At 40.0% G+C, this 23,002-nt stretch overlaps 1 protein-coding gene across 1 annotated transcript; it reads left to right on the top strand.

Annotated features, from left to right (window-relative positions):
• Window positions 1-457: 457 nt before the first annotated feature.
• Window positions 458-20,190, top strand: LOC141249788 (thread biopolymer filament subunit alpha-like). Its single transcript, XM_073669803.1, has 10 exons — window positions 458-1,069; window positions 2,446-2,657; window positions 4,590-4,650; window positions 4,968-5,063; window positions 5,303-5,479; window positions 6,484-6,609; window positions 7,984-8,097; window positions 8,508-8,614; window positions 17,808-18,133; window positions 20,168-20,190. Exons 1-10 carry the CDS (start codon window positions 458-460, stop codon window positions 20,188-20,190), a joined length of 1,854 nt encoding a protein of 617 aa, XP_073525904.1.
• The last annotated feature ends 2,812 nt before the right edge of the window (window positions 20,191-23,002 follow it).

The following is a 23,002-nucleotide window of genomic DNA, read 5'->3' on the forward strand; positions in this document are numbered from 1 at the left end:
GCAGCTACGTGGCAAGATCCTCCTTGACCTGAGCTGAGGCTTCTCTCTCATGCCTGTATACAGTATATTTAGTACATGTAATGGCTGAGGAACATCCTACCAGAAAATGATGATCATCTGAATTTAAAAATGACAAGTTCCAACAACTTCCAGCCTGGGAGCAAAGTGAAGGCAACGCCAGCCTTTGGCAATGAGCTTAAATTTAGACACTGTACATTGACATTTTCTTAATTCTTTCAGCAGCTTGCTAGCCCTTGTCCTGAGCTTCATCATTACCAGCCCTTAGGCTAATTACAAGTTTGATTGCAGAATTTTGATGAGTCTTGTAAAAAGGGGCCTCACCCAATAGAAAGCAGAGTTTGTGCGTCTTCTTTGGACACCAGGCAGGGGTATATAATTGCACAGAGGTCCAGATACAGCTCTGTTCTGGAAGTTTCAGCCTTGGATAAATCTCAGGATGACTGTGGAAAAGCAAGTGAAAGTCAGCAGCTCGGCTGTGCGCTATGGCGCATCTTATGGAGGCAATAGACTCTTCTCTGCAGCCAGGAGCAGTGCTAGGGTTGGTGGAGGCTTTGGTGGTGGTTTTGGTGGTGGCTTTGGAGGAGTTGGACTTTCCAGAGCAGTAGGGCTAGGAGCAGCAGCCGGTGGCGGAGGGTTTGGATTAAGAGGTGGTTTTGGTCTGGCTGGTGGTGCTGGTCTGAGAGCTGGGTTTGGTGGAGGCTTCAGTGGCGGTGCAGGAGCAGGAGCAGGATTTGGGTTAGGTGGTGGCATTGGTGGTGCAGGGGGTAGATTTGGTGGAGCCATTGGTGTCCTAAGAGGTCGCTTAGGTGGTAGAGGTTTCAAAATAGGCAGCTATGGTGGAAGCCCATCCTTCTTGTTTGGTGCTGGAAGACCAGGAGGACCAGGAGGACTTGGAGGACTTGGTGGATTGGGCGGTGGTCCAGGTGCTCCTGATATCCCATCTATTGACCCATCCCTACCCTCTGTGGACACTGTTCAAGTCACCCGCCTAAAGGAGAAGGAGGAACTCCAGGGTCTCAACAATAAGTTTGCAAGCTTCATTGACAAGGTATTAATAAGGATTAATTCTATCTATTTATTTTTTATTGCATCTTTCTTTTAATATATCAACATTTTTGTTTACTGAACACATGACTAATAATGGGGGGCTACTTACCCCGTACCCTTCAATCACTTAGGTTTATTTTAAACTTAATGCCAACCCTTGTCTGACATCATCTCTCTTAACTAGATTATCGCCAAGTATCTGTGCTTATTAACTTTATATACATAGATAGATAGATAGATAATTTTTGAATTTCTGTTTTTGTTACAGAGCTCCTATGTAGACATAATATCGTTAAATAATAATATTCTGGCTGCCTGCAGTCACCACTAGGGGGAGAGCAGGCGTTCACTGCATACTGCATTATCAGTATTTGGCTATTATGTTATCTCCCTCTAGTGGTGGCTACAGGCAGTAATAATTGTATCATGTAGCCTTCATGACTCTGCCAGGATTTTATTGCTCTATATGAGTAAATTGGAACTCTAACTGCAATAGATAGATAATACAAAACTGTTTTTGACACGGTGCTAGACTGTAGACGTTCACTTTAAGGAACTTTGTATGAAATTTGATTAATTTTTCACAATGACATACATTTATATGATAACAAGAAACATCAAAGCCCATGAAAGTAGCACTGCGATGAATGCTACTGCTTATAAACATGCGGTACCTTCACTCCAGCGATGCTCTAACTATTGCCACCACCACTAGTTGTCACATAGAGACTGTCAGGAGTGTGGATGCTGGATCCTTGACTCTCAAAACTTCCGGTAACTTTTATAAAGGACCTTCCTTGTACATGAAGGAAGGAGTAATGATCACAGAATAAAATATCAGGAAATTGGTTTATTTATTTTTTTTACTAGTGGTCCCCTGTATTAGGGAGTGAGCTTATGACTTCTAAGCTCTAAGTACTGTTCTGAACCACCACCATAGGCTGCCAATAGGCTTCTCAGATATTCCTCTTGTTTAAACCAATCTTAAAGAATTGAGAGACATTATCTGTGTATTTTAAACTTAGGAGGAGTCATGAGCAGCAGCTCAGTTCTTTGGCACCAAACGGCACTTTTTTATGAGTCTTTTGGTGGGTACAGCTAGATCACATCACATGCCCTAAACTAAAAGAGTGTATAATGTTTCCAGGATACTATTTAATTATTAAGATTTGTTGTTAAAAAAGTAAAAAGGGTCTGCATTTTTCCTGAAACAGCTCCACCATGGGCTGTATCCCGTATATTACATTTATTTCAAAAGTTGACAAAAGTTTGTTTTAGGGAACTTTGTCAATGATGCAGAACCGAATGTGTCCACTTATATTAATACATAAACACCATGAATGCAGAGATGCAACAAGTCATGTTTTTTGCTTTCAGGTCCGCAGTCTGGAACAGCAGAACACCATCCTAAAAGCCCAGATTAATCTGTACAACAGAAGCGACCCCAGCGCTCCAGCCAACGCTGGAGTGGTCGCAACTACTGCTGTTGCCGGCTACAAAGCCCAGATTGATGTCCTATCCCAAACTAAGGTAGCACTTTTGGCAGAAGTTGATCACTACAAGCAAGTGATCGAAGAAATCCAAGCCAAGTGAGTGAGAATCAAAAATACAGATCATTAAAATGGCAGGGCACTGGTGAGCTCAATATGATTGCTGAATTTAGACGGCATCTCCATAAATACAATTTATTCAGAATTCGTATCACATATTGCACAATGTTACATAGTGAGTTATAATTTGCAGTTGAGTTTGACAGATGGCTGCAATTCGTAGTTGATTACATGAATTGTGTAGTTTAGAAAACATATTTCAGAAGTCATTAAAACGTAAGACTTAGTAACACTTAAAGGGAATCTGTCAGCATGTAATTTGAAGACAGCAGGAGATAGAGACTGAAAAATCGAATTCAGGGAAGTGTCACTTGTCAAAGTGCGTGCTGTAGTTTACTAACTGTGAATGATTTATCACTAAGAGATTAACATTGCCGAGCTATACTAGTCCGGCAATGCCCCCTCCTGTGATAAGCAGCTCACTGTCTATGGACAGCACACAGATAGTCTGATGTGGGCGGGGTTAGCTGTGTTGTGGGCAAGGGCAGCTTTTTCAGGATTCATTCTAAATCTATGGCTGTGTGCCCAGGATGCGTTTTTCAAGCATTTATGCTGCTTGGGGAACGCTTGGTAAACCTTCCCCCATGGTCTCCAATGCAATTCCGCACTTTCAATGCCCATGCTGCGTATTTTTCCGCAGCATTTATGCTGCGCTCAAAAATACGCAGCATGTTCATTAATTTTGCGGACACACAGCGTAATCGCCGCCATTGACTTGCATTAGAACGCGCCAATTCCGCAAGACTGCATCTGTACTTGTATAATTGGCGCGTTCTAATGTGCGGATGGTACCCAAGTCTGGAGGAGAGGAGACTCTCATCCAGACCCGGGTACCATAGAACCTGTAAAAAAAAGAATTTAAAATAAAAAATAAAGCTTATACTCACCTTCCGATGTCCTCCCGGTGTTTTGTCCACGCCGTCCGGTCTCTTGCAATGCTCGCGCTGTTGTGAAGGACCTGCCATGACGTCACTGAGTCATGTGACCCATCACATGACTCAATGACGTCACCGCAGGTCCTTCACAACAGCGCGAGCATTGCAAGAGACCGGACGCAGCAGAGATGACACCGGGAAGACATCGGAAGGTGAGTATAATCTTTTTTTTTATTTTTTACCATTCTTATTCTTTTTTTTTAACTATTACTTGGTCACACTATATAAATCCATGCCGGTTGCATGGATTTATATTGTGTGACCAACTTGTCAAGCACTTTTCCAAGTGATGCTCAAAATCGCTTGGAAAACTGCTTGAAAAAACGCATGCGAAAACGCATGTAAAAACGCTGAAAAAACGCTTCTCTCTGGCAGAAAAAACGCAAGTAAATCTGCATGTGTTTTTTTTCTGCCAGAGAGAGGCAAAAACGCTCTGCATCAAATCTGCTACGTGGGCACAGCCTAAAAGCTCTGATTGTGTCAGAACGGCTGCACTCAGTAATCTAAGTGATACATCGTTGGACTCAGGGTCTCTTTGCCTACATTACGCCTCTCTCAGATGAGCTAACAAAAACCTGCTGACAGATTCCCTTTAAGTGTTTAGAAAGTGCATCTGATAGTCAATAAGTAAGTAAAAAGCCACTGCATAGTAGAGAACAACTACAATGATCATCTCTCAACCGGAGGATATAACATATATGTGCATTACTCCAATAGCCTATTAATTTAGATAAGCACTGTGTAATGCTTCATTTATCCTGTAGGGGAGCTGCAGGGAAATTGAACATTTACTGTCAGGATCTTCTACAAATGATAGCTGATACCCAGGAAGTTGATATCTAAAGAGATTGTCTAAAATTAACAAAAATCAATAACTACAGTGACTGAAAATGTTTTTTCATGATTTAACAATATTTTTTTTTCAGTTCTGTTTCCACATCCTCAGACTAAACTGATTTATCATTGGTGTTTGCAGATATGATGAGGACAGCTCAAGCACAAAGTCTCTGGAGTCCGAATGGACTACACTTAAAGAGGTAAGATAGCTCTAACATGCTGGTCTGTCTATCTATTAAATATATATCTATCCATCCTTAACATGCTGCTTACGTATCAATCTATAATATACTATCACATCTATCTATCTATCTATCTATTTTCTATCTATCCATACTTAACTTGCTTGTCTGCCTATCTATACTAACGTATTACATATCTATCTACCTATCTCTTTATTTATCTTATATCTATCTATCTATCTTTCTATGTGTAATCTTTATATTTTGTCTATGTATCACAGTCTTATTATTTGCTCATTTGTAAACTAAAATATTTTTATTTCTCTTCCTTACAGGATGTTGATCATTTGTACCTGACAATCTTCGACTTGCAGACCAAACTAAATGGAGTGGAAGATCAAATCACTCTGTCCAAGCAGATCTATGACGCTGTAAGTAACAGATATGTGAAGATCATTAGCCTCAAAGAAATTCAAATATTACATAAGAACATTAGTAAACTTTTCTTGATCTACTTTTTATTACAAATCCCAAAACTATTAAGAATCACAGATGTGGAATTTGTTTTTCCATAGATATCCCCAACCTGTCAGATAATCTATGCACTCTTAATGTTTTTCCCATGTTGGTGTGATTGATGATCTAATGTTCTCATATTTCTGAATCACAGAAAGTCAGAGAAGTCCAGACCATTGTCACCAGCGGCACCAAGGCAGCAATTTCCATTTCATTTGACAACTATGCCCAAGCTGTGGACCTGACATCAGCCATTTCTGAAATGAAATCACAATATGAATTACTTGTCGCAAAGACCAAACACGAGGCATTCGCAGCTGCTGAGAGCAAGGTACGTATCTTAGAGTTTGGAAGCTCTGCTCAAAAGCTGGATTGATAGGGTCCTCCTGTACACCTCCAATGGTGCAGAGCTGCCTCTGCTTGCAACAGGGAAGTGCGCACAGTTCAGATTAGTGGTTCGACCATGCCACTGGTCCAAACTGTCTATCTTCAGGAGCACACTGCTCCCTAACTAGCATGAAGCCCGAAGGCAGCAAAGCAGTGTACTCTTGAACACAGAAGATGAGCAGACCCCTTTAAGTGTTTGGGAATGCACCAATTCAAACTCAACACCAATTGGCCATGTTGAATTTCAGCTGCCTGATCCTTTCTGAGGGGAGATAAGCTGTAGTAAGAGATATATGGCATTGACTTGCTCTCCTCCTCTATTGGGAACATATGTGTGTCGGGCCAAGCAAAACTTGGAGATGGGACAGGAGGAATATCTATTGGTCGAACAAGCATCTAGCTGACAGCTATTGAATGTATATGACCAGCTTTAGTTTAGTTATCTTCTAGGAAACAATCATATTGTCCACCCTAGGATAGGAACAATGAATATATTGCCCCCTGCTTATGGTTTTTTACACCTTTAAATTTTAGAACAAAAGGATGCTGTGCTTGTTCCCCCATCCTTTTCTTATGTAAGGTGATGTGACAGCAGAACTGTCCTTTTGGTTAAGTTTTCCCATGAAATTAAGCATGCTCAGTTCAATCTGCTGCCCTAGTCCTCTAGCTAAATACCGTATACTGTGACAACAGCAAAGTGGCTTGTCATTGCCCTATCCTCCTAGTAGTAGTGAGATCCCTGACCCAGAACCCATAGCTTGCCACCAAATAACTTGATGCTCTAGAGATCTTGATCCCAATCGGATGGCCATCCTGAACATTTACTATAAGGACATTTGGGCTGCCCTTGTATAGTAGTCACTGGAATAATTTGATGGAGCAGCCATGTTTCCCATAATTGGGTTATATTATTCTTGACTATATAAAAATGATTTCTGTATGCTACAGATTTTCGTGGCATCCGGATCCACACAGCCAACTGTACAAGCACTGACAGCATTCAAGGAAGAATATAGGTCGGTCAAACTCCAAGTAGACTCTATACATCGTGAGATTGAAAGAGTTAAGACTGTGGTATGTGTCAAATAATCAAACTTATTATACTTTGAATGTCTGCATGTTCTATTTTATACACAATGTATAGAAAGGGGTTGTCTGCTTTCTACAACAGTTTTCCGTTAGAAGAGCTTCTTAAAAATGAGCCAATCCTCCGATCTTAGGTTGTCCCAGTGATGGGAATCTTGGCGATCACCTATAATCTGTGGGGCAACATGGCATTAAGATTCTCCTACAGCGCCTCCAGAGGAGAAATGATGTATCAACACATCAAAAACAATGAGCTCTCCATATAATGCATGGGTTTTCAAAACCAGATATATATCTTTCAAAATGACATTCATGACTTAAAGCAACTGCAGTCACACAAACAATATTTATCACCTATACAAAGATCATAAATGTATGACTGCTAGGGGTCCAACTGCAGAGACCCACACCCCCATTGGTCCCAAATTCCCTAGTGTGAATGGAGCAGTAGTGAGCATGTGTGACCACTATTCCTACAGACAGTGAATAGAGCAGTGGTCGCACATGCTCACTAACGCTTGATTCACACAGTGGACTTTGGCTCCCCTGTTCTTTTGATCAGTGGATCAGTCTTCAAATCTTCAACAGTAATGCATTTATTATCTATCCTGTGCTAGATGATATATCTAGCTTGTAGAACAGCCCCATGCTCATTGAATGATACATTCATAGAGAGAGGATCCCTTGTTGAGTTGATTTGGGGTGTCAGAACGGCTTCCATTTTCAAGACACCCCTCCCTTCCATATTAACTTCTGGTCAGATGACTTCCAAAGTGAAAAAAATAGGGAAAAAACTGTATCAGCTCACCACTAATTCGAGAAATGCCAAATGTGAATGATATAAGCGATGTACGGAAATTCCAGGCCAGTGTCCTCGATGAACAATTCATAGAGAAGATAAGAAATCCAGCACCGCTAAAATAATTAAAAAGACTATCTTTAATATACAAATATCTTCATGAAATGGAATAAAAAAATCCAATGGAAAAGTATATACTAGGAGTCTTATGCGTTTCGGTCTACTGTGAGTCCTTAGTCATAGATTTGATATGTCTATGACTAAGGACTCACAGTAGTCCGAAACTACGTAAGACTCATTATATACTTGTCCATTGAATTTTTTAATTCCATGTTATGAAGACATTTGTATATTAAATATCGTCTTTTTAATTATTTTTGCGTTGGAGGATTTCGTATCTTCTCTTCCTAAGTGAAAAGATGTTCATATGTGCATAAATAAAATATATTTCTTGAATATAAGAAAGAAAATCATTACTCAATGTATGTTTCCATGAAGTTTATGTCCAAATGTTCACAGTATGTACCTTATATGACATAACTGACTCGTATCATGGTTTACAGAACATTCAGCTGGAATCTTCCATCGCAGAAGCTGAGTCCAGCTCATCCAGCGAGGTTGACACCTACCAAGAGCAGGCCGCATCTCTCAAATCTCAACTAGATGACATTAGAAAGGTAAGGCTCACAAGATCCATGGTAGGAACATCTTGAGTACCCAACATTCAAAGGGACGGTGATCAAAAAAATTCGCTGGAGCCTATTACTACTAGCATTATGACCAAGCGTTAAGCTGACAAACCCATGTTTTAAGCTTAGGACTATCTGGGAGGGATAGTCTCAATGCTCCAGTGTCAGACTCCTGGATACCGAGTACAATGAACCTTACTATTATTTTAATTTATTTTTTTAAATCTCTTGATCGACTCGTAATAAAAGTCAAAAATAGATGACGTTATTCCAAAAAGGCTTTTCTTTTGATTTGGAAACGTTGCGAAAAATCCTTTACGTTTAGTCAAATGCCTCATGTTGTATCTTCATGGAAGTATAAAGGAACATTCTTATAGTTCTTGTTTTTTCCGTAACAGCAAATTGCTCACTATGGTCAAGAATACCAGGATCTGCTGGCCGTGAAGATGGGACTGGATGTAGAGATTACAGCCTACAAAAAACTGATGGACAGTGAAGAGCTGAGGTGAGAAGCTATCACAATATATATAAAATATATGTAGGTTATAGTTCCCAACTGTCCTGGAAAAAAGGTGAGACCTCACAGAATCCAAGAAGAGTTGACAAATATTTTGTGTGCAACCTAAACATCCCAATAACAGTGCTCCCACAAGTTTTCCTGTGTCTGACATTGGGATGTTCAATCATTACGCAGAGCCAAGACATCCTATTATGTTTCCAGGGGGTGGGAACAGGGTTAGATGGATGTAGCCTCTCAAAAGGGACATGGCTCATGCAAAAAAAATTCTAACTGTGTGCATCAGGCACCTTTTGTTCTTAAGGAGGACACTATGTAAACACTGGCAAGTGTTGAGTCTGTCTCAAAGTCTGTCTCTGGCAAAAATGTTGAGTCTGTCTGTGGCAAAAATGTACATTAATACTGTTTTGCCAAAAGACTCAATTCTTACGGATCTGTCCTCTTCCTAAAGGGGTGGAAACTTCATTAAATAGTCTTAATGAGTTCTTTCTAACCAATTTTGGGCTAATTTCTTGGAAAAATAGGGTAAGGCTTCAAATATTCCATTGGCGTTTTGGATTTATTATTAGCTATGTATATAATTCTGGATGATATGGCATTGCTGCTCTGTCACACTAGTTATCAGCTGTTTACCGTGTGATTTATCAGAGCTGGGTGGTTGGTAAAAGTGCAGAAGTATTAAATAGCGCTCTATAGCCTGCGGCATGGAATAGGTTGCCGTCTTTGCTGTGTTCATTCAGGATCTACTGCCTTCCCTGACCTGCGTTTCTGTCTTACCATGAACAGCTGTTTCCATGATCCCAGCTGATTGATAGCAGGTTTTGCTGAGTAACAGAGTGTAGCAGACTGTAAATTACAGAGCTTGGCTCAAACAGCCCAGGAACATGCAGTGACAGTGGGATGAATTAATCAGACCCTGGGCACATCAGGCAAGGTGACCATTCGGTAAATTTAGGACACCAAGAACTGGATATTAATCAATGTTTTACTTCACTGAAGAAACGGCACTAAAATATCAGCCTGGTGTTAGAATGATCACTGCGTATATATTATATTGGGATATGCTTTATTCACAGGCAGAGGTATACACACTCTCTGGATTTCAAGGCGACCTGTCACCAGGGTTTATTTTGTTCTCACCACTCCACTGAGTATTTGTTTTTCCGTAAGGTTCCAGAGATGTGAACCTTTTTACCTAAGTCTCATTTTTATGGTCTTTACGAAGGGGATGGTGGTCACCGGGTAATTATGCAGAGGAACCTAAATACATGTCCTCAACACCCTTTTGGCAAACGGCAGAAAAATTTGCACTAAATAAAACGCCCATAAGTATGGATATGTATGGCGGATGTAGAAAAAAACAGAATACTCAGGGGAGTAGCGGAAATAAAATAAGATAAAAAATTGGCCACTTTTCACTCGATGACAGGTCCTCTTAAAGGAACTTGGTTTTATATACAGTTCCTAAATTTAAAGGGCTCCCTGGACTCCTAGCATGGAATATTCAGAAAACTCTTTCCCAGGTGTTTCAATGTAATTTATACACTTAAAGAGATCATCCACTACTATTCTTAGGATAGGTCATAAATGTCTGATAGATCAGGGTCTGGCATCCGGAAGTCCAGCCTATAAGCTGTTTCCGGCTGAAAGTACTCACTTGCGGAGATGGCCGTCTTCTGATAGTGGCCGCCGCAGGGTATTACACATCCGCCTCCTATTGATTTGAATAGGAGGTGGATGTGTAGTACCAAGCCTCGGCCACTACCAGAAGACGACCAGTGTAGGACATCAATCGGAAAGTAGCGAACAATCTCTTTAAGCAAAAAATGTCCACATGGCAATAAAGTGACCAGCCACATCCCAAATCTTGAGATTGATGAAGGACCCAGGGGTTGATTACTTAAAGAATTACATAAAAATTTATTTTTTATGGCTTATACAGTATTACAGTATGTCGTCTTGACATCATGAATTCTCAAACTATTTCTACTCAGGCCCCACCAGACATTGCGAAGACAGGGTCAAGTGAAGTTTTTTAAAGGCTCTGTTCACATGTCCACGTAGTTGGTTTTATAAACAAACAAACAGAATAAGTGATATGTGGCATCAGTTATGAAAACAGAGACAGAGCCCCCCATTAGTTATTATGGGGTCCACCTAGGTTATGTTTTCCAGATTAGAAGAAAAAGTTCTGCATGCGGGACTTGTTTTTCCATTCTAAAAAATGGACTTCATATTAATCAATGGGGCCCTTCTGCTTTCCATTTACATAACTAATGTAACGGATTACTTATTCCATTAATCTGTTCCTAAAAAACAGCAGACAAATGAAATATCCAGATGGACGTGTGAACAGAGACGTACCCATTATAGCTAGCTTAACTGGCTATTCTCTAATTTTTGGGGAGACCCCAATATTAGTCTTGGAATCACTTTATAACATGATGACCTTGTGTCCCGAGACCGGTGTCTGTCACAATCCTCACCACTTTGACATCCTGCAATAGATAACATGGAGAGTTATCTCCATGTTATCTTCTGATTTGTCCACCCTTAGTTTTTTGCTAATTTCTTTAAAAAGTCACAGTGCAAAATCATTATTTTATAGTGTTATAGTAGCAGAAAAACAGGGGATGTAGATCACATCGCAACCAAAGCGTGACCATATACCGACACATATAGCATAAACATCTCCTGATGAGTTATCGCAAATCATGTTTATTCTAGTAAGCTGGTCAGTTTGTATAGGGGATAAATTGCGCCAAAGGAAAAATAAGAAAGAATACATTGGTAGAAACGGACAATTTACATTTTTAACACTGGTAATACCTTTTAAACTTTAATAAGCACTGGGACCAGGTCACATCTTGAGTTGTAGGACTTTTTGGGTTATGGACAACCTTTTGCCCAAATGTTCAGCCAGACTTTGATGGGTAGAAACCAGGATAATTTATAGATACTTTATCCTGGCTAAAATGAAACCTATGTCCCACTTAGTGATCACTGCATAGATGGGCCAGTGACTAATGTAGAGATGAACGTTTATGATCATTTTCAGGGAGTCACATTTCTGCCTTTTTATAGAACGTCTGTAATTTTAGTGGTTTTGGAAGTGACCAAAAAAAGCCAAAGCAAATCTGCTTTCGAAAAAAAAGTAAAATTGAAAATAGCCTGAATGGAGCATTTATTCACAATCCTGACACTGTCGTGAAGAATTCTGGTATAATCCATTTTAAATTATTTAGCAGAGCAATTTAGAGTCGAGAGGGACATGTCAGCCAAAAATAAGCAGAGATTCAGAGAATGTGAAAAATATACTGGAGCGAGAGAAAAAAAAAGCTGGGTAATCAAAATGTGACTGATTACATTATGGCCTCCATAGTCTGTCATAATATGACAGCTATATTGCCCAGGAGGTCAGACCGCACTCGGGGGGCAATGTTTTATACTGCAACGACAGTCGGGTCTTAGCTGTCTATCTCTCTTTTTACCTTTTCTGCTGTAAAACCAGAATGCAGAACAGTAGTTATTCCTTAATAGGCAGCCTGAGAGAAGAACATGCTCTTATCAGATGTAGAAGGGAAACAACGTGATCAGTGAACAGAAAATAAAAACTGAAGACAAAAGTAACCGGATAGACCAGATAGATAGCAAAATGACTAATAGCTATAATACAGTAGTTTACTGGCGAAGTAATACTGCATTTATCAGTACAAACAAATAGAGGCAATGTATGTAGGGTGCTACCCAACATACTGACACTTGCTTGCAATAATGTATGTGCAGATGTTACCCGAGTCCCAGAATTTTTTTTATTTTCTTTGAATTTATACTCATGCAAATATTCAAAGAATATATATACTTGTATATGGCTAGAGACATCCAAACAGGAAGGATCAAATAAAGAAAGGCAGTGGTAAGTCAAGTCTGGCCTGAGTTATTGTTGACTATATCTGCTATGCTTGAAAATGGCTGCCATGCATTTGTATACATACATAGTCTGAAATTAACCCCATAAGAACAGGTTAAACCACATAAGCAAAGTTAGTAAAACATTATGCCTTACCTATAATGTGATAACATGACCATCAAGACCACCACAGCCACCCCGACGCGCGTTTCACATTAGTGCTTTAGCCAAACATAAAGAGCTGTAGCATAATGCAAAATGTGGGGTCAGATTATCATTCTGTGTTAGGGAACTGATAGACAACCACATGTTTCCTAATAGTCTCATTCCCAGAGGCTTACAGGAATCCTCTGGTCATGTGATATTGATGACTTAACCTCAAGAGAAGAGGAGCTGTTCTGTGGTACTCCACAGTGGTTGCTACACATTGAATGGAGCTATGCAGTGCAGCTTTGTTCCGTGTTTACATCCGGCTGCTGCTAGAGCTAAAAAAACAGTGATCGGTGGGGGTAATAGAGACCCATGATTTTTACTAAGGAAAGGTCTTCAATATCATATGTCAGGAGAACCTATTTAATTGTAAGATTCACTATAGGATTGACATTTGCACTAGGCAAACCTGGGCAAATGCTAGAGTCCACTGTACTTGAGTGGGAAAGGGGGCATAACAGTCTAGGTAAACCTGTTGCAGAGTTGACAAGCTGAGCTTGGGTAGGATGGGGGCCCTTTGTGACTCAAGGACCCACATATATTCAGACTGTGTCCCTATATGTTATTTGCTACATAAGCCATAAAAGCATATGTAGCTTCAACAAGGCCCTGGCTAGTAGTTTCATCTTTGATACCAGGTGGAATAACCTGCGCAGATGTCCCCGCCCCAGAGGAACAAGACTGTTAGCAAATCAGAAACTGGACTGTTAGCAAATCAAAAAGGCTCAAGAAGTATAGGTTGCAGTGATAGACACCTATCCTTGTTCTCCTGAGTTGCATAACCTGGGTGGGGGAGCCATTTTGATCTTTGATATGGAGTCTCTTAATTTCTATGCATACCATTGCACATTAAACAGACCCCTCTACATTAGGGAAAAAGTACACACACCCAAACCCATTCTTGTGACTGAATAAGTCCTTTCCCTATTCATGCCCGGCTTTGGTCACCATAGATGAACACAGATCTATGCTATGAATATGTAGTATCCTCCTTGCTACTGGGAGGGAAAATCTGCACAGAAGTCCTGCCCCAGAGGAACTTCACAGTTAGTAAATCAGAGGGTAGGGAATGGCTCATGGGATATACAGGTGGGAGATAATGATAGATACCTGGCCATTCTTTCCTGCGTGAGGGGATATTGGGCCCACTCTTTTGTATGTATTCCACTGCATAATACTAATACTAATGGGAAAAAGAGCTCTTCATCATAGATTTATCATTCTGAGCAAATCGTCCCTACGCAAAAACATGACTATGTTCCTCTCTGCTGATGTTCACTCTTGATATTCTGACGTATCCCTCTGAACATTGGAGAGCCTTCTGCATCAAACAAGACCCTCACTTTAATGTGTTCCTTCATTGCGTACTTGTTAATGGATTGCTAAAAATAGCCGTGCCGTATTCCAGTAAAATATTACTAGTGAAATAGAGCAGAGCACAGAAGAGCGGCGTAATGCATTATGTTCTGTACAGCTACAGTATGCGGGGCTGACTGCTATCTTCCTGGCATTACAGCAGAACAGAGGAAAAAATACCTTGTTAAAAGGAATGAAATAATATAAAAGAACAGAGCTGGGATTGCATAACAGAAGGACGCCAGGGAAGATACTAGGTGCAGAATAACCGCTCCTTTATATAACACTTGAGCAACAGATACTTGTGTTGTGCAGGGTTCTCAGGGTGACATTTGTATGGAGCTTTCTATAGATTGCTTGTTGTAATCAATAAATCACTGGTAATATACTGCGCGGTGACCTACATAGAGGTTACTTACCTTATGTTTTCCTGCTGGTGCGTAAGTGATACTCTGACCTATATTTGCATTTCTATCATTAACCCTTGAGTGCTGTTCCTTTAGAGGAGCTGCTTCAGCTGTCCTCGTCCTTTGCTGTTCTATCAGCCATCTCCAGGGTCAATATTTTTGATTCTTTGGACCACATTTAATAAGACTGAACTTTCTTAACTCCAGCCTAAAGTAAAAAAAATTGGTTTAATACAAACAAAATGTATTGAAAGGCGCACTTTGTGCCAATTTTGTTGAGTTTCGAGAAAAGTCACAGATTTTTGTGAAAATATGATTGGCCACTTAGAAGAAAAAAAAACCATAAAATATTTATGTAAATGTCTACAATTCTTGTTCTGCATGTTGATTGTGCCAATCGACACTTGTGATCAGAAAGGAAAAACTTGTATTTAGGGCAGACTGGATCAGGAGGCTGCCACAAGAGGTGGTGAGTTCTCCTTCGATGGAAGTCTTCCAACAGAGACTGGACGGACATCTGTCCGAGATAGTTTAGTGAATCCTGCATTGAGAAGGGGGTTGGACACGATGACCCCGGAGGTCCCTTCCAACTCTAACATTCTATGCAGTATAGATGATCCTGTACCGCTTCCCTTTAACATTACCCATCACTTGGTCGAACTAATGGACATCTTTTTTCAAACGTACTACTATACATAATTATGACTTCATAAAGCACAATTCTTACCAAAAACTAATTAATGAAGGTCGGCCTATAATTTTTTAGTATGCCATTGTTCAATGACTGCCTTTTCTCTGTTACGCCTGTATGCAGTTTGTCTCTCGGCTTCTGCTCTCCTGTCTGCCAAAAAGTCTCCCCACTTCCTGTAAAGCGAGAAAGACCTGCCCCCACTTCCAGCAATCTCTCTCGGTGTCTCTGCTACTACTCTCCAGCACGTTAGAGTGATTTTTCACCATGAAGACAGCATAATTTATTTTTTTTAAATAAAGTGATTTGCTGATTGTCTATTTAGCACGTTATCTATGAAATGAGATCAAGTAAGCTGGAAGAAAGGTGACCATTTAAGTGCTTATCTTCTTCATATATAGAGGGACTGCCAGGTACACCATTTGTTCCGGACTAGTAATCTTTCATCTAATTTCGAAAGAGTGAAAGAAAATTTTGAGGAGAGGTTTAGAGTTCTTGAAATTCAATGAAATTACTAGCAGAGGTGTAAGCAACCGGAATTATAGTTCTTATTGCCTGTTCCTTAAATGGTATTTTACATCTGAAAAAAAAGCCAGACTTGATTAACTTTAATCCAAATGCAGTCTGAATATCAAACATTAGTTTCTGGTATTATTAATGTCACGGCATGTGGAAATCGTTATTATACGCTTCTGGCCTAATATTTTACTACAGTTTTTTCTTCGTAAGTAACAACTCTATATACATTTAAATGTTAACATTTGCGAAAAGGTCATGTGGGTTATTACCTAAACTTATTGTCCTCCTTTAGGTCGTGCTGATTGGTTTCTTACCTCTGTATATATTTATAAGGCTATGCTTGTGGTATACTATCTATAAATTGAACTCAATAAGCAGTAAGTTCGGGTTGTTCGTTCCCCATTGGGGGCATTTTTTTATTTTTTACTTAATTGCATGTAATTGGGGGCAAGAAAAATAATTTTTTTGCAGTTGGGTTTCAGTAAAAATTTTGTACTGTTTGCCTGTATTTCCCCGTCTAGTGCTAGCTGCAGAATCAGATGAAAATCCATCATTGAGCTCGTTCTACTGGTCTGACATGGAGTTTGTAACTCTTATTCTGAGCTTCTCTCAGCTAATTTATGACCATAGACCACTTCAAAGTTTAATGTGCAGGGAAACAAAGAGCATGTGAAAGCCAAATAATGCAACAGATTTAGCTAAACCCGATTGAAAAAATTATCTGTAGCCTGAAATACATGCATTTAGGTGGGAAAAAAAACTTGTCCTGCTGGACAACCCATGTTCCCTCTAACACAAGAACATGTGGCCTAGCTGAGTGTTTATGGCTATGGTGGAGTCTGGAGAGATAGCCGAATAAGCATCAGTTATCATAGGTTTGTGGGCACCTTCTGAAACTGACATGGACTATTTGCCAGGGCCAAGAGTTGTCCAAGTTGTAGACCCCTTGACCAGTACAGGTTTCACTCCTAGCTCAAGATCCCAATCAGTTACTAAGTTCTGTTGACCCAATACCTTCAGGTTTGTTTTTCTCAACATTGACAACCCTGAAGTTCCGCACACTGACCCACATCTCTTATCATTTCATATTCGGATCAGTTCCATTTCCTTTATTCCCTTTTCTCAGACATGTGGTGTAGATTTATAGGACAGTGATAATTTGTGTTGCTTTTTAGGTATTTTTAAAAGCTACAAGCATTTTTATTTTCTGAATGAGGTGCCTAATTACTTTGGATTTCTGGGGTTGTGATAAATGAGTTTGTAGAAAATAACATCACTTGCTTCACAGCCTAGAACGAACACAATCATTTGCTTAAAGAAAAACTCCAGATGCAAGACAAATTGTCTTTTAAGGATCATCATCTCCTCCTTCCTTCTACTCCTAAGAAAAAATAAAAGATGTGATAGTCACCTTTAAAGCTGACCATACACTTTAGATAGCTGTCACCTTAATAATCGTGCTATCTCCCCCGATTAACCCATACATAAGTACATCCATCTTGCCCGGCCTTGCTTATCTCTACGGCAAAAAAAATAAATTGGCCATTGAAATTCAACAGGTCAGATCCTTCTCTATCCTGACATCATTAGTCAAGGGAGAGTCAATAGGCTTCCATACATATTAGGTAGTCAGCCAATCCCAACTAAATCAGTAGGTTCAGATGACTTTTATCTAATGTGTATGGGGCCTTTACTCTTTTCTCCAGACCTATGGAGCAGGAGCCCAGGAATTAAAGTGATAAGCTGGCCATAGATAATAGAATAATGTTGACTGACTTGGGCAAGATCAGCAGACCTTCAAGAAGAGAAGGATTTAAATATGTTCAATCCTTTTTTTGTTCACAGGGGAGATAAGTCACCATCAAAGGTGTTAGCCAGCAGCTTGCTCCCTTCTCTGATTCAGAACACATGTATGCCCAAGTAACTCAACTGACTTAACCATTGTGAATTGGGTGCGAATGAAAGAAATTGTGAATGTGTAAGGCCAGCTCTAGTCAGCTCCCATTTTTGGATTCATTACCAAAATTTATTTGTTGAGGTTGTAAATCTGCACATAAGATGTATTTAATCCTCTTTCTCTCTGACTTATAGACTCAGCTCTGGAAGTGGCATCACCGTCCAGATGTCCAAATCTACTGTATCCTCTGCCGTGGGAGGTGGTGGAGGAGCTGGTGGTGGAGCCGGATTTGGAGGTGGCCTTGGAGGTGGACTAGGAGGTGGTCTCGGAGGAGGTCTTGGACTTGGTGGTGGCCTTGGTGGTGGCCTAGGCGGTGGCCTTGGAGGTGGCCTTGGAGGTGGCTTAGGGCTTGGCCTTGGCTCCGGACTTGGCGGTGGTGTAAGCCTGGGCGGTGGAGGCTTTGGATTTGGATCTAGCTTTGGAGGTGGATTACAGTATGGAAGCCTAAATTCCAGCTCAAGTAAGTGCACTCATTGACCAAGAAATAATTTCAAAACGTTCTTTTTTTTTTTTTATTTAATGTATGATAGAAGGTAAGGTCTTGATGTGATATTTGGCCAATCCAACATCAACATGTATCTACTCAATTACCATTATGTTTTCAACCAACGGGCCTGAAAAAGTCATGCGGAAAGCCGCCATCTTGAACATACAGATTTCAGATTTTTAAATTGCCCTCAACCCTTTGCAGTATTTTACTTTGTCAAGGCCAGGTACAAACATAGAAGTACTTGGTGCAGTTTTCTTCAATTACAACACAGATTAGGTCAAAAAAAACATCTTTCTTTCACCCTTTTCCTCTGTCTTGGGTCCAATTCTGGTTTAGCAAGAAGTTGCCTCAAAAGTCACTGTGTGAACAAGTTCTTTTCGCACAATATGGAAGTGCAACATTTTGATGATTTTATTGGTAGATGATTATATAGAATAGGCGCATATCCCCTCTGAAAGTCTATATACCACTTCTGAAAGTTTAGAATCCTGGTTTACTAGTTTATTGTCACACTTTTTGTACATATGCAATAAATCTAAATATTATAGAGAATGAAACAACAATTTAATTCTCCAATTCTTGATTTAAAAACACTTTTCCTTACTGTCACCAACATACTCCCATACCCAAACCTAGTACTTACCTAACCTATCCCCCAAATATTCAGCCATTGGTTAACTGTAATCAATGCTAGTTGCAATTTTATTTAAAATTATTTTTTTTACAGTCTTTTATTGATTTCTAAGAAATGTTTTGTATAGTTGTATCTAGTTCCCAAATTCAAGGTGATAATGTGCTGTTGATCACTGGGGGCCTAAGCTCTTGGATCGTCACCGATTCCGCAGTATTCATATCCGAGTATCTTCAGTTGTCTCTTAGGCAGATAATGAAGAAGCAGTGAGTCTCCATGCTGATAGGACAATTCAGCACTCCATTTTTGAGATCGGTAGAAGTTGGACCCCAGTGATCGGCAAGTTATCACCTATTGAAGGATAGGTGATATCTTGCTAAGTTGAGAAATTGGTAGGACCATGAATTGGTAGATTGGTAGAAATGATTGGTAGAAATCCATGATTGGTAGAAATCCGTCTCTTGAAATTCCCACTAATCTGCTTTTTAAAGAAGCCACAAGGCTTTTGTAATCACTGAAGCCTCCAAAACAATTTACGAAATTCCATCTACCTAGTAGAGTCGGTCAACCAGTGAATGGCATGAGTATCACTGCCCCAGATTAGCAAGCATGCCAAGAGTCAGACCCTTAGTGATTTAATATTAAAGGCCTATTATAAAAATAGGCCATCAATATTAACAACCCAAAAACCCCCTCAAAGGGAATCTGTCACATTGTGCAAGCAGTTCTATCTGTAGGCACGATGTTATATAGCAAGGAGGGCTGAGCGTATTGATATATAGTTTTGTAGGGAAAGATTTTGGATAACTTGTGTTTAATTCATTTCAATTCCTGTTCTTTCTATGTTTAGGAGTCCAGTGTGACGTCCTACTTAGTCATACACTAAATACGACCGCCCACTGAACTCTTAAGCATAGAATGAACAGGAATTGAAATGAATATATTGCAAGATATACTGAAACTTCTCATAATAAACTATATATCAATCTGCACAGCTCCTCCTGCTCTATAACAAGAAGATGACAGAACGGACACCATGTTTGATGACAAAGGCTCCCTTTAAGCTTTATTTACATAAAACTGGAAATCTTCTTTAATGGTATAGATCAGGGTTCCCCAACTCCAGTCCTCAAGGCCCACCAACAGGTCATGTTTTTAGGATTTCCTTAGTATTACACAGGTGATAATTGCATCACCTGCACAGGCAATAATTCCATCACCTGTGCAATACTAAGGAAATCCTGAAAACATGACCTGTTGGTGGGCCTTGAGGACTGGAGTTGGGGAACCCTGGTATAGATGATGTCGTAATAGTGATACAGCCCGGGATGTAATATCTCAGCGATTAATTAATTTTCTGCTTTATATTCCAGTATCTACTTCCACTAGTTATTGAAGATCAGGAACCTGTAATTGAAGAGCAGCATCTTTTATGAATTTCTGAGAAATCCCACTGAACAACCTTGCTGTGATAATAGAAACCCAGCCGGATTTTTCTCCATGCAAAAAAAAAAAGTAATATCTGCACTTAACGAGCTTCCAGAGAAGACGACATCGCTTTATCTCTACCGTTTTCTAACATGGGACTTTTTTGTTTGTTTGTGTTGAACATATTGTATTATTCTTTTTCTGTATGTGCTTGTGGTGATTTTAGACTATTTTTTATTTTTATTTTTATTTTTTTCTTCCATATCTTTCCGGTTCTTTTTCCACCAAATGATAAATTATACATGTAACCCCCCACGCTTGCCACTTAAATCTCTAATTACTGAGCTGCAGGAAGTTTAGCCTAATCTGGGAATTATCACTGAGCTATGGACTGCTGAACAGACAAGGGCATATCTCCTCCACACTGCATGTAAGGCTGAAAGCATGTAATAATATTCTCACAGTACGTGGAATGACGGAGACTGACGAGCTGCCAACACTTAAGACATGTAACTTCCAGGTACAAGCACCATGTTTTGTTTAACATAAAGGAGCGTGTTTGAGTCTCCCGCCGAGTCCTTGTATCCAGAGAACATTTAGCAGATCCCTGAGCAAAATAAGGGCTTTATGTTGTCAAAATAAAAGCATTTCTTAAACATTTAAGTGTGGGAGGAGTCCGTGTTTTATGAGTTTCTTTACTAGTCATTGAATGCTTTCTTAAAGCTGGTAACTATTCTGAATAACATGCGTGTACATGAGGGATAACACTATTACATTATAATTCTATCCTGCATTTTCACAAGGTGTCACCTTAAGGCTCCATCTTTCATTTCAGTCTTCTCTGAGCAAGTGGGTGTAGACTGGCTGATGTGATGTCTCACATACACAGCACACTCACAGACAGGAGGAATTTCTGTTCTCCTGTGTCTACGTAGCAGCTGTTTAGAAGCAGCAGCATTAGCAAGGAGGATGTTATACAGCAGCTCTGAGCAGGGTAGCTGTGAATCCAGCATTAGAGTGAGATGAACAGAACACTTACTAAAAAGCAGCAGCCTTATGTGTCTCTCCCATTTTGCTCCATCCTCCTGGGTCATCCTCCCCACTCCATATTATTTAGTAGGCAGCAGTAACCTGATTCCTTAGTTATCTGACAGTCAATTTTGTCTTGAGCAGGATAGAATTAATTGCTTTTTAGAGTGATTAATGAGTTCAAGGGGCAGGGGAGAGGAGAAGAAGTGGTTGTAGGTTGAGAAAGAAGCAGAGTTCTTAAATAAGATATACAGCGTTTCTTTTATTCACTCATACACTGTGTGCAGAATTATTAGGCAAGTTGTATTTTAGAGGATTATTTTTATTATTGATCAACAACTATGTTCTCAATCAACCCAAAAGACTCATAAATATCCAAGCTTAATATTTTTGGAAGTTGGAGTGGTTTTTTTTTAGATTTGGCTATTTTAGGAGGATATCTGTTTGTGCAGGTAACTATTACTGTGCCGAATTATTAGGCAACTTAATAAAAACCAAATATAATCCCATCTCACTTGTTTATTTTCACCAGGTAAACCAATATCAGTGCACAAAATTTAGAAATAAACATTTCTGACATGCAAAAACCAAAACCAAAAAAATTACTGATCAATATAGCCACCTTTCTTTATGATGACACTCAACAGCCTTCCATCCATAGATTCTGTCAGTTGCTTGATCTGTTTTCGATCAACATTGCGTGCAGCAGCCACCACAGCCTCCCAGACACTGTTCCGAGAGGTGTACTTTTTTCCCTCCCTGTAGATCTCACATTTTATGATGGACCACAGGTTCTCTATGGGGTTCAGATCAGGTGAACAAGGGGGCCATGTCATTATTTTTCTTCTTTTAGACCTTTACTGGCCAGCCACGCTGTGGAGTAGTTGGATGCATGTGATGGAGCATTGTCCTGCATGAAAATCATGTTTTTCTTGAACGATACCGACTTTTTCCTGTACCACTGCTTGAAGAAGTTGTCTTCTAGAAACTGGCAGTAGGTCTGGGAGTTGAGCTTCACTCCATCCTCAACCCGAAAAGGTCCCACAAGTTCATCTTTGATGATACCAGCCCATACCAGTACCCCATCTCCACCTTGCTGGCGTCTGAGTCGGAGTGGAGCTCTCTGCCCTTTACTGATCCAGCCTCTGGCCCATCCATCTGGCCCATCAAGAGTCACTCTCATTTCATCAGTCCATAAAACCTTTGAAAAATCAGTCTTAAGATATTTCTTGGCCCATTCTTGACCTTTTATCTTATGTTTCTTGTTCAAAGGTGGTCGTTTTTCAGCCTTCCTTACCTTAGCCATGTCCCTGAGTATCGCACACCTTGTGCTTTTTGATACTCCAGTAACGTTGCAGCTATGAAATATGGTAAAACTGGTGGCGAATGGCATCTTGGCAGCTTCACGCTTGATTTTCCTCAATTCATGGGCAGTTATTTTGCGCCTTTTTTGGCCAACACGCCTCTTGCGACCCTATTGGCTATTTGCCATGAAACACTTGATTGTTCGGTGATCACGCTTCAAAATTTTGGAAATTTCAAGACCGCTGCATCCCTCTGCAAGACATCTCACAATTTTGGTATTTTCAGAGCCAGTCAAATCTCTCTGCAAGACATCTCACAATTTTGGTCTTTTCAGAGCCCGTCAAATCTCTCTTCTGACCCATTTTGCCAAAGGAAAGGAAGTTGCCTAATAATTAAGCACACCTTGTATAGGGTTTTGATGTCATTAGTCTACAACCCCTCCTCAT

This window comes from Phyllobates terribilis, unplaced genomic scaffold (assembly GCF_046119375.1).
Source record: "Phyllobates terribilis strain yellow unplaced genomic scaffold, ASM4611937v1 Scaffold_2__4_contigs__length_985480577, whole genome shotgun sequence".
Classification (NCBI taxonomy): domain Eukaryota; kingdom Metazoa; phylum Chordata; class Amphibia; order Anura; family Dendrobatidae; genus Phyllobates; species Phyllobates terribilis.